Source organism: Alosa sapidissima, chromosome 6 (genome assembly GCF_018492685.1).
Source record: "Alosa sapidissima isolate fAloSap1 chromosome 6, fAloSap1.pri, whole genome shotgun sequence".
Classification (NCBI taxonomy): domain Eukaryota; kingdom Metazoa; phylum Chordata; class Actinopteri; order Clupeiformes; family Clupeidae; genus Alosa; species Alosa sapidissima.
This window is the reverse complement of record NC_055962.1, coordinates 13,793,626-13,806,125: the sequence shown is the minus strand read 5'-3', so window position 1 is coordinate 13,806,125 and position 12,500 is coordinate 13,793,626. Positions and strand designations below refer to the sequence as shown.

General features: G+C 43.9%; 1 protein-coding gene across 3 annotated transcripts in view; it reads left to right on the top strand.

Annotated features, from left to right (window-relative positions):
- adgb (androglobin) overlaps positions 1-12,500 on the top strand; it is a 68,061-nt gene that overhangs the window by 21,450 nt on the left and 34,111 nt on the right. For all 3 annotated transcript variants that reach the window (XM_042096234.1, XM_042096235.1, XM_042096233.1), the window contains exons 14-15: positions 6,043-6,085; positions 10,685-10,805. In XM_042096234.1, the coding sequence (XP_041952168.1) occupies positions 6,043-6,085; positions 10,685-10,805 (164 nt within the window). The remainder of the gene's footprint in view (positions 1-6,042; positions 6,086-10,684; positions 10,806-12,500) is intronic.

Sequence of the window (12,500 nt, the reverse complement as noted above, 5' to 3'; positions counted from 1 at the left end):
TCCCACGATATGACTTTAGCCTACATAGCCTAGCCTATTTGTTACCGTTCATTGTGGCATTTGCTGAGAAACATAGAACTTGAATCAAACATTCTTTAGAACACAGCTGATCAACCGTCTGCATTCACTTTTGAATGAAGTTCCAGTTCTTGCGTAGTGATATGAAATACCTGAAGTAGAAGCACAAACTCCGTTGCCATTTACAGCTGTAATTATATGTTTGCAGCGGTAATTACATGAAAATATTTTACCGTAGAACTTTGGAAAAGCCCATTCAAGTCAATGGAGCGTTCTACTTGCCTTGTGAAGAGCCGTGTAATAAAGTACTATTATAGTACCCACAAATACCATACCACCTTACAGTACACTCTCATAACTCTCATAAACATAAACAGTACACTCTCATAACTCTCATAAACATAAACAGTACACTCTCATAACTCTCATAAAACACAGCATTATATGTCTCGTCTTATAGCGAGTGCCTGGGCATTGTGGTACCCTAATGAATAAAACATGTTTAGACATGTTCTGGACTGATTCATTGTTTTAGAATGGCGAATAGCATACTCAGGGTGCTCTTGTCTAACTCCCCTGGTTGAGCCCTGTGAAGGAGCACGCACACTTATTGACTGAATACCTCATTAGTACTGTGTAATGCGCTTTGAGGCAAATCCAATTGGCCAAATGAATGAAAAGGGTAAGGTTCGGTGGATATGTGTTGTAGATGCTTTTTTGTAGATCGTACAGTAAAGCAAGTAAAGCAAGTGTGAGGGAGAGATGACCTCCGACCTCAGATTATAATCAATCCCCCCCTATAGATTCATGCTCTTACACCCTGACACTTTCATTGCTCAAAACGAGAGCTTTGGCTCAGTTCCAGTTTGTGTGTGTGTGTGTGTGTGCGTGTGTGGATGGATCTAAGTTTAGGTTGCCAGCTAATTGTGCAGCTGCCAGGTGTGACATGTTAACTAAGGTGTAGGAGAGAGGAACTCTCTGTTTTTTACTGTGCTGGGGGTTTCATTAAATGTCTTCTACGTCACACGGCGCTTTGGAAATGTGTGTGTGTGTGTGTGTGTGCGGCCCAGTGAGACTCTTAAAGGAACACACCGACTTTCACACCACAGTGAACCCACATCCAGATACTTATGTTAAACTCCAGCGAAAATTGACCCCAGTGTCTTTTTCTGCATTAAAACACATCAACTAAGCCGTGGAGACAGTATTTTTCGTTGATCAACCACTACAGAGCTTGTCCAAGTATTTTGTTGATCAACCACTACATAGCTTGTCCCAGTATGCAGTGCACTATAACCCCAAAACGCAAACAGTGGATTAGCTCAGGGTGGTAAGCTAAACGCTTCCCAAATAGCTTTTTTTTAACCAGTAATATTGTTCAAAACAGCACCAAACCTCGTCAGTCACTTGCTCAGGGTCCCTACACATAAAAAAAGCACCAACAACATAGTTAGCGAACCCGGTTAAGACTGTTAAGAACACTTACCAACTGTCCCCCTCCAACCCAGCTCCTCCAACCCAGCATTGCAAGGATTGTTTGTACCGTCACGTTTGGTTAATCTATTATTGGTGCTGGGGTTAGAGGAGCTGGTAGGGGGACAGTTGGTAAGTGTATGGAAGGTTGGTAAGGATATGTATGTATCCTCTTATATAACTCTGATGTAGATGGCACATGAGCTAACTTCCCCAAAAAGTTGCTGTGTTCCTTTAAGTGCGTGTTATCAGCAGAACCAAGCAGTCCTTAGACATAGACGGAAAGAGACAGTGAAATAGATGTAGAGAGATAGATTGAGAGAGTGTGAAAGAGAGAGAGAAATGACACAGTGACATACTGTACCAGAACCAAAAACCAAGCATTTTCTCTGCTCTTGAATGAAAGAGAGAGGGGGGGGGGGGGGCAGACAGAGAGAGGTGAATGAATGAGTTAAACAGAACGGGTTTTTGATTTGCCCGTCGGATGAGTAATTTGGGATGCTGCGCGGCGAGCGCCCACTTCGGTCCTCAGCAGCTGGAGGCGGCTGGCACGTGCTCCTCCATGAGCAGTGGCTCGCCCATCTGTGTGTTTACCGCACGCTGCCCCTCTCCACTTCACCAGCCACCAGCTGCATCAACAAGCCTTCACCGGCACCCTACCACTGAACATCTCCCTTTTGGTGTGTGTGTGTGTGTGTGTGTGTGTGTGTGTGTGTGTTTGTGTGTGTGTGTGTGTGTGTGTGTGTGTGTGTGTGTGTGTGTGTGTGTGTGTGTGCATGATCAATAGACCATTTGTCATGAAAGATGTCCCACACTCTGCAATCAGTCAGTGACTGATTTCTTCCACTCTTAAGCAGATGGGCCTCCCCTCTGGGTCGGGTTCTGCTGAAGGTTTTGTCCTCATGCAAAATCTATTCGCAAATTGAATAACATGAATTGCATGCAAAAGACACTTTGCGCATTGCGTGATTTTTGCTCTTTGCCTGTCACTCAAATTAGGGCCTGTGTCTTTGTGATGGTAGCCGGTACAGGTTATGCTCCTGGCCATGTGAATATAATGCTTCTGCCACAGGACAATAATGGACTTGTTCTCAGTCTATCTGAATCCCCCTCAGCTTATCGCTTCCTCAACGGCTGACATTACTTTTGACCTTGGGCCTCCGTCACGCCATGCACAATATCTGTTCAGCACACATTATTATTAAGGTAAACAAAAGCTATCTGATGGACATGGATCTTTTGTTCACACAAGACTGTTATCTGTATTGATCTGCCTGTTTTCAACCGCTCACTCCGTGGTCATGTGTGAGCCAGTAGGCTCTGGTGCTTTGCGGTGGTCAGAGAAAAGAGACAGTTCCCAGTGTGCCTGAGTTTAGTTCTGGGTGCGTACACAGCTCTGGAAAGACTAGAAAAGTACGGAATTATGAATTAGCTCACTGTTCCAGTCCTGGAGAAGAATGAACACTTTGCCATTCTTACAAAATGGCAAAAAGGTAGAAGTGTAATGAAATAATAATGACAAAAATTAGAAAGAGTCTGTGATGTTTATTTGGGAAAAAGAGCAAGGACCCGGTAGTTAACAGGGGGCTCAAAGACAATCCCTATGGTGTCTGTAGCTCTAGTGGTCCAGAAATCAAAACTTAGCTTGGTTCTCTGTGAGAACACTTTGGACACATGCATGTAATAAATAATGACAACTTGGATAAAAGTTCCTTGAGGATGTTCACCCCATGCTGCCCAGTGGCACTACGCCTTTAGCCACATGTGCAAATGGACTAATGTAATAAACAGGGCGCGGCTCAAACACACACACACACACACACACACACACACACCCAAACACACACTTTCTTTTATTGTATTTAAGGCCATGGTTAATGTCTGTCTCTGTCTAAATATAACCAGGAACATTCTGTGGGCATGAAAAACAATGCTGAAGTCTTTGGTACCCCACTAGCCTCCGCCTAGTGGTCAAGTATTGCCACTGGTTTGGTCCATGAATGTATTTTTTCCTTACATCTGTATGTACAGGAACTCGTTGTGTTGTTTACTGTAATGCCTTCATTAAAGAAATGCAGGCCTCCATGTGCCGTTAGAATAGTTAAGTTAAAGCAGTCTCATGAGCCTTGATGTGGAAGGACATGACTCTGGTTACTTGGTGTACTGATTTCTTAACCTGGTATTGCATAACGACACCCATGTGCTGTGCATGTATGGTGTTGCCATGCGACAGTGGTGAAAGAGCTGTATTGAAGGTAGAAAAACAAGGCTGTGCAGTTTGAATCATTTGTGCCTTCCTCAAAGCTGATCAGTCTACAGCTTGAGTATCTCACAACAGTGAAGTGTGATAGTGACTTGCCCTCACATCAGATTTTCAGGTCATGCTTGTTTATATGAATTTGCACCACTCAGACCCAGGTAGGACTTGGACCCAAAATCCCCAGCTGCGGAGGCTGATGCCCTGTTCATTAGGCCACTGGGCCTGTGCCCTGTGTGATTAGGCTGTTAAATTAGCACTGACGCCAGCAGGCTTCAGACTCCCTCCTGACTTTCTGACTTGCCAACTTCTAACCAGCGCCCTTTTGCCTCCTCCTGCTGTCTGCTGAAATTGACTCTGTGCTTCTCGTCTCTGTTCTTTCCTCTCCCTCCCTCTCTCTCTCTCTCTCTCTCTCTCTCTCTCTCTCTCTCTCTCGATCTAAGGTGTTTTTACAAGTCAAAGTCCTTTCCCTTTTATTTCGATTTCCCACCTTCTCTTCAGTCTTAGCCTCCAGTGCTGCCCTCTTCACTCTGAGGTCTCCACTCTAACTCTTCTCCTCTCCTGCCTCCTTCACCTCTCCTTATGTAATCTCTCTGTACACTCCTCCCCTTTCCTCTTCTCTCCTTTCGTCTCCTCTAATCTCTTCTCCTCTCCTCTCTTCTCCTTTCCACTCCTCTCCTGTCCTCTCCTCTAAGCTGTGTTGTGAGTGGCAGTAGTCTCAGTAGACTCAAACTTGCCCACTCAGACACGGGAGGTGGGCTGCCTGGCAGGTGGCAGGTGTGTAAGATCTCTCTCTCTGGATCTCTCTCTCTCTCTCTCTCTCTGGATCTCTCTCTCTCTTTCTCTCTCTCTCTCTCTCACATCTCTCTCTCTGGATCTCTCTCTCTCTCTCTCTCTCTCTCTCTCTCTCACACACACTCTTCTGTCTTTCTGTCCTTCCCAGTGCTCATTACTCCTCTCCTCTTTTCTCCACTCCATTCCTTCTCTCTCTACTCTTCTCATCACTTCTGCTTCCTGTATAGACCGCTCCTCTCTTCTTCCTCTTTTTTCCTCGTTCTCTATTCCTGTCTTCCCCCTTCCTTCTTCCTCTTCTTTTCTCCACTGCACTCCTTCTCTCTCTACTTCTCTCCTCTCTTCCCCTTCCTTTCCTGTGTACACCACTTTCTCTTTCACTCTTTTCTCCTCTCTCTCTCCTTTACTCCTCTCTTCCCCTTCCCTGGGTACAGCACTTATTTCTTGTTCTTGTTCTTGTTCCTTTCTTCCTCCCCTGCACACTTCTCTCTGCTTTTGTCTTCCCTCTTTCAGTAAGTTGTGTTAATCACAGCTCTGTCATTGGCGCTTTTCTCAGGGCTGAAAGAGCTCTTAACCGCCTCCCTGAGTACAAGACACACAGCTGGACCACTTCCTTCTGCTTTGAAAAGGGCTTTATGAAATCTCAGAAAAACTTCATGCCACACACACACTCACATGCACCACTCACACACACACACACATGCATTGCACAAACACACACACTCATACAGACACGCACACGCATGCACGCCCTTACATGCGTAAGCTCACACACACACACACACACACACACACACACACACGCACATACAAACACACACATACAAAAAACTTACCAAACTCATATTTTGCGTTGCCATGACTTCAAGTGATTCATTTATTCACTTGAGTAGGTTCCCTGAGTCTGTTGCCATGGAAGAGCTGGTATGTGTGTGTGTGTGTGCATGTGTGTGTTGGCTATTTACCAGGGGATGTGTGTTCTACACAACCTGGCCCAACGTTCATGTGGGGGACACACACACCTGTCCTGACTGGCATGTCCATAAGTGGTTATGAGACGTGTGGAGGGCTAAACCCTGTGAAAAGGGCCAATTGATCAGGTGTCCCCACACGCAGTGGTTCAGGTGTCAGGTGGATTGTGCCAATGCAGAGCCTATCATCCGTAGCACCAGTAGCACATCACAATGTCTAGAGGGAGATGGTGGTAGACTCATTAGCCTGCACCAGTCTGCACTGGATTGAAGTGTGTTCCTTAAGCAGGGGCCTCTCTCTCTTTGTATGTGAGAGTGAGTGAGTGTATATGTGTGTATGAGTGTGTGTGTGTGTGTGTGTGTGTGTGTGTGTGTGTGTGTGTGTGTGTGTGGGGGGGGGGGGGGTTGAAAGCAGATGTGTTATGGTTTTGAGTGTGTGTCTTTGATTGGATGAATGTGGACGTGCTCTGTCGCTCCACTCGTTTTCTCCTCTTTCATTCTGTTTTTAACCTACTCTACTCTTCCCTTTAGGTTACAGCAGAGGACAAGAAAAAGGACGAGAGACCACCCTCTGGTATCTTACACTAGCACACACACACACACACAATGCACACACACACACACACACACACACACAATGCACACGCACACACAAGCACGCACGCGCACACACACACATACACACACACACACACACACACACACACACACACACACACACACACACACACACGTACACACACGCATATGCAAGCACACAAACACACAGTGCGCACACACACACACACACACACACACACGTACTCAAGCACACACACACATACACACAAACACACACACACACACACACATATTCGAGCACACACACATGCACTCACTCAGTACTCCTCTCTCTCTCATTGTGTCATTCTGACTCTCTCTTTGTCTAGTCCGTGCTCTTGTTCTCTCTCTTCTCTCTCTCTCTCTCTCTCTCCCTCTCTCTAATTCAAATTCATAAGGGCTATATTGGCATTACTGTAAAGGTACAATATTGCCAGAGCAATATGATGTGTATAACCAATCACCAAACAAAAACTATCAAGGAAAATCAAATATCTGGCATGGAGTAGGTTTAGAATTATCAAATAAAATCTCTCTCTCTCTCACAAGCACTCTGAGCAGATACCAGTGTAGATGTACTGAAACGTATCGTTTTACATTCACACCAAGTTGGACCGAAACGTCTTCAATCTCTTCCTGGGTAAGTCTGACTATGTCACAAAACACAGGGGATCCCAACCACAATGCCTCCCTTTCCTAACAACATGTACATCTTTTAGCAATAAAATAGAGAGAGAGACAATAAGGGGGGAAGGGGGGATTGAATATGGGTGATAGATCATGAGAGTTTCATCAGAACAACTGAAAGAGTGTGTGGGAGGGAGAGAATTATGGAGAGAAACATGATATGACATGAACATGAGAGAGAAAGACAAAGTGAGAGTGAGCAAATGAGAAAACGACAGTGTGTGTGTCTGAGAGAGAAAGAGAGAGAGAGACAAAAAAATGGAAAGATATTTGCTTGTTTTGTAGATTTTAAAAAAAGCATTTGACTTAATTTGGCATGATGGATTATATTATAAACTTAAACTTAAAACTGCAAATTAAATCAATGTACTCAAATTCTAAATTCAGTATAAAAATTGGAGAAAAACGGACAAATTTGTTCACTCAAAATAGAGGAGTGAGGCAGGGCTGTAGTCTGAGTCCAAAATTATTCAATATTTACATCAATGAGTTAGCGGTGCAGTTGGAACATTCTACAGCCCCTGGACTCAGACTCCAAGAAACGGAGGTCAAATCCCTGCTTTTTGCCGATGACTTGGTTCTTGTGTCGCCCTTACAACAGGGACTGCAACAGCTCCTCGATCAGCTGGAGCAGTACTGCCAGTCCTGGGCCCTGGCAGTATATCCAACAAAGACCAAAGTTATGATCTTCCAAAAAAAGCCCAGGTGTCAGGAACACAGATACAGGTTCAGTCTAGGCAGCACCACCCTAGAGCACACAATGCAGTACACGTACCTTGGTCTAGCACTTACTGCATCAGGAAGTTTCAGCATGGCAGTGAATGCACTAAAAGAAAAAGCCCGAAGAGGATTCTATGCTATAAAAAGAAATGTTCACAAAATAAACATTCCAATTACAATCTGGTGCAAAATATTTGACAGCATAATCCAGCCTATTGCGCTGTATGGAAGTGAGGTTTGGGGTCCACTCAGTATGCACGACTACACAAAGTGGGACAAGCATCCAACTGAAGCCCTACATGCAGAATTCTGCCGAACAATATTAAAAGTTTAAACAAAAACACCCAACAATGCATGTAAGGCAGAATTAGGCCGCTTTCCATTGGCATTACGTATTCAAAAAAGTTCTGGATGCACTTGAACAGCAGTCCCAAAAACTCCCTCCATTTTGAGGCACTGAAAACCCAGAAGCTGATCCCTGAAAAGAGTCCTCTGAGCCAGCTGGTACTGAAGTTAACTAACTCAATAACAAAAACTAACAAAGATCAAGCTCAGGCCAGCGCTGCTTCCCATACATCAACTAGAGCAGGGGTGTCAAACATAAGGCCTGGGGGCCAGATCAGGCCCGCCAGAGGTTTTCATACCCACCAGATGTTTTGGGTAGGAGGGGGGAAATTAGAAAGAATAATAAGATAAGTTAGTTAGATAAGATATTCACATTTAGTTGTCTTCAACAATTTGTGATAAGCAATTTCTGTGATAAATTGATTAAAAGTAGCACTACAAACCATCGTCAGGAGGAAGAGGTCAAAAATACTGACATGGAAGTAGGGTGTTTCAAGAGAGAAAGAGCAGGATATGATGGTAGTAGATTATTTGTACTTGTTTGTTCTCAAGTGGGTATAGTAAAGGAGTATATCACCAAACAACACTGATACCCATTCATGGGTATGACGTCACCGTCATAATGAGGTCTCATTCCAACAAATCCGGCCCACTGCCTAATATAAGTTTGACACCCCTGAACTAGAGTCAACAAAATAATGAATCAAGCAAAAGAAGATTATTTAGATCATTGGAAAGAAGAATGAATTCCTATCTGATCCTAAAAAGAGAATACGTATTGGCTGAATATCTCATCTCTGTCAGAGATACGAAGCAGAGGCACATCCTGACCAAGTACAGGCTTAGTGACCACAACCTAGCAATAGATACAGGCAGACACAGAAAAACCTGGCTGCCAAGAGAACAAAGATTATGTGGTCACTGTTGGGCAGAGGAGGTTGAGACAGAGGAGCACTTTCTTCTTCACTGCCAAAAATATAGACATTGAAGACAATAATAAAATGGTCATACTTCTTGGAGAAGGGCCCTCTGCTGCCCTGGCAGCATAACATGTCTTAAAATGTCACAACATGAGGGACATGGTATAGAAAAGAAAAAAAAAGACCTGTCTTTGTTAACAGACACATACATGTTCCTGTGCACAAATATATACATATATATGTACTCACGGAACCACACACGCACGCAGACACACACACACACACACACACACACACACACACACACACACACACACACACACACACACACACACACTCACTCATATGCTATTGTTGATTCTGTGTTCACCTGCATTGCTGTATGTCTATTTTCTTTCTTTTGTGACTCTACTGTGTTATCTGTAACACTGGCTTTGGCAATACTGTATCTAAACAGTCATGCTCATTTGAATTTGAGAGAGAGATAGACAGAGAGAGAGAGAGAGACTCTTCACACTAGACTTGGAAACACTGTGGCACGGTCGTGCTAATAAAGCAACTGTTGAATTGAATTGAAAATGTCCAATTAAAGTGTGTGTGAGTGCTACTGACGCCGCCAGCTGTTTGTTCCTGCTGAAGCGCTCCTGCCCCTGCACAGTCCTGATTTGCATTGCTCTAACGGGCTTCCCTGACACCTTATATTAGCTGCCAGTGGACCTGTTAGGAGCTGTGCAGAGTACCAGCGAGCACAAACCCCATTTTTTTCTCTGTGAAACACACAAAACACACATAAACACGAGCACGCACACAGACACACACACACACACACACACATACATACACACACACACACAAGCACACACCCACACCACAAACAAGGGATGTACATGAAGACTCAAAAAAACTCCCATTGACACCTCACAGACACACACTCTCACTCTCACACACACACACACACACACACACACACACACACACACACAGATGCACATTCAGAAAAACCCCTGGTGCCACCCACACACACACACTTTTGTGTCTCATTAGAGTGTGTTTGTAAGAGTGAATTGGCACTTATGCCTGATCATGACTAGGCCATTACCCACTCCTTAGGCATCTCTCTGTTGCTTAGTAACACCTGCACACTGATCAAGACCCTCCACACCATCTCACGTACCACTGCCAGTCACACAAACACGCACACACACACACTCTTTATCTCTTTCTCTCCCTCTCTCACACAAGTCTGATTTATTGGAATGTGTACATGTGTTTGTGGTTCTTTGTGTGTTTGTGTGTGTGTTTGTGTGTGTGTGTGTGTGTGTGTGTGTGTGTGTGTGTGTGTGTGTGTGTGTGTGTGTGTGTGTGTGTGTGTGTGTGTGTGTGTGCTGTTCGCTAAGCAGGAGATGGCGAGAAGAATCTCAATGCTATCAGAGTGTCAGAAGTAACACTCTCATGAGTGTGTGTGTGCTGTGTGTGTATTTATGTGTGTGTATGAGAGAGAGGGAGAGGAAACGTGTGAGAAAGTATTGGACATAGTGAGTCACAGAAATTGTCACAGAAATAACCCCTAATTTGGTGTGTTTTGAACTTTATGTAGGTTTGTGTCACTGTGTTTGTGTTTTGAATGTGTGTGTGTGTGTGTGTGTGTGTGTGTGAGAGAGAAAGAAAGTATTAGACATGGTGAATCATCAAGCTGTCCAAGAAGTAACAAGCCCAATTATGTGTGTATTTCCTTTTACTTTGGTGTGTGTGTGTTTGTGTGTCTGAGTTTCTGAGGGAAAGAGAAAAAGCATTACACATGGTGAGTGACTATTAATCTGTCATTAAAACCCCTGATTGTGTGTGTATTTACCTTTGTATGTGTGTGTGTGTGTGTGTCCGTGTGTGTGTGTGTGTCTTAGACCAGACGGCGAGTGAAACCCAGTCCACATCAGTGGACACCCCTCCGCCCGTGTGTGTGTCTGAGAAGCCGGCTCTGCAGGAGACGTGGGTGCCTCTGGAACACTTCACACACTGCTTCCAGTAAGACCACCGTCCATGTCCACCCAGAGCCAAGCTGTTTCATTTGAACCTCAATTCAGTTGGCCCTGTCAAAGTTTAAAATAGGACACATTTCTTGATTGTTGTTTAGATAGATAGATAGACAGACTGATGCTTTATTTATTTATTTATTTATTTATTTATTTATTTATTTATTCACTCACTCACTCACTCACTCACTCACTCACTCACTCATTCACTTATTTACCAGTAGCTTCTACACCACAATGAAAATAAGCCCCAGGGCTTTATTGTGTTATCCTGACTTTTAGTTTTTTTAATGTATGGTGCAAAGCTGTATCATTTTTTATAACGAAAAGGGTTGAATAAAATCAATCAATCAATCAATTCTTTCAAATCTAGCCTGTTGTGCTGTTTGAGCTGGGCTCAACAGTGTCTGATTAGATGTAGATGTACCAATCAGCAGTCCACCCCCGGCCCATCAGGTTGGATTTCTGGTCTGTCAGTTATGTTCTGTTGGCCGTGTTATAGTGTGAGCAGCTGCCACACAGCAGTGCTGACCGGTTGAAATGTGTCCTGTGAATTTCCATGTTGTACGCATCTAAGAAACATCACAATGTCTGCCCACCTTAACACTATACCACACTTTACCCAGTGCTTTCAGTAACCCCTCCTGCCATGTAATGCTATCATACTAGTTCACACTTTACTTGGATATTTCGCAGATAATCTGTAGATGCTTAGATTATCAACAGACTATCTGTTGATACTGTTATGTTATGTTATGTTATGTTATGTTATGTTATGTTATGTTATGTTATCTGTTGACATAAGTTATGGTGAAGGCTGGGTTTGGTTAATGTGATAGTGAAGGTAAGTTACTTCAAAGTCAAAGTCAAAGTCAAAGTCAGCTTTATTGTCAATTTCTTCACATGTTCCAGACATACAAAGAGATCGAAATTACGTTTCTCACTATCCCACGGTGAAGACAAGACATATTTTACCAATTTAAGTCCACAGACAAACATAACATTCAAGTAAACAAAAAAGTAAGTAAATAAGAGGGCACATATAATAATGAAAAAAAATAAGAGCAGCAAACTTTGGTTGAAATTGTGCATAGACAGTCAATAAAATACTAGTGCAAAGTCAGGCCAATAAAAGGCTTGGGTAGTTCTGTTTGACCTAAGTAAGAAAGAAAGTGACATAGTGGTGCAAGTTATGTAAGAGCAGCAGAAGTGTTGTGTTTTCAGGACAACAACAACAAGTTGTAAAGTGTACAAGTGTGCAAGTGTGCAAGTGGAGTAGTGCACGCGGCCATTGTGGGTCCAATGTCCAGGATGTTATGTAGCTGAGGGTGGAGGAGGGAGAGAGTTCAGCATCCTTACAGCTTGGTGTATGAAGCTGTTGGTGAGTCTGGTAGTGCGGGAGCGCAGGCTTCTGTACCTCTTCCCAGAGGGCAGTAGATCGAACAGATTGTGAGCGGGGTGACTTGCATCACTCACAATTTTGGTCGCCTTGCGGGTGAGGTGGGTGGTGTAAATGTCCTTCAGGGAGGGGAGTGAAGCACCAATAATCCTTCCAGCTGTGTTCACTATGCGCTGCAGGGCTTTCCTGTTGTATTCAGTGCAGCTTCCGCCCCACACAGCGATACAGCTTATTCAACAACAAGTTTACATTGAATGTTAACAGATGACCTGTGAAGTTACCTAATAC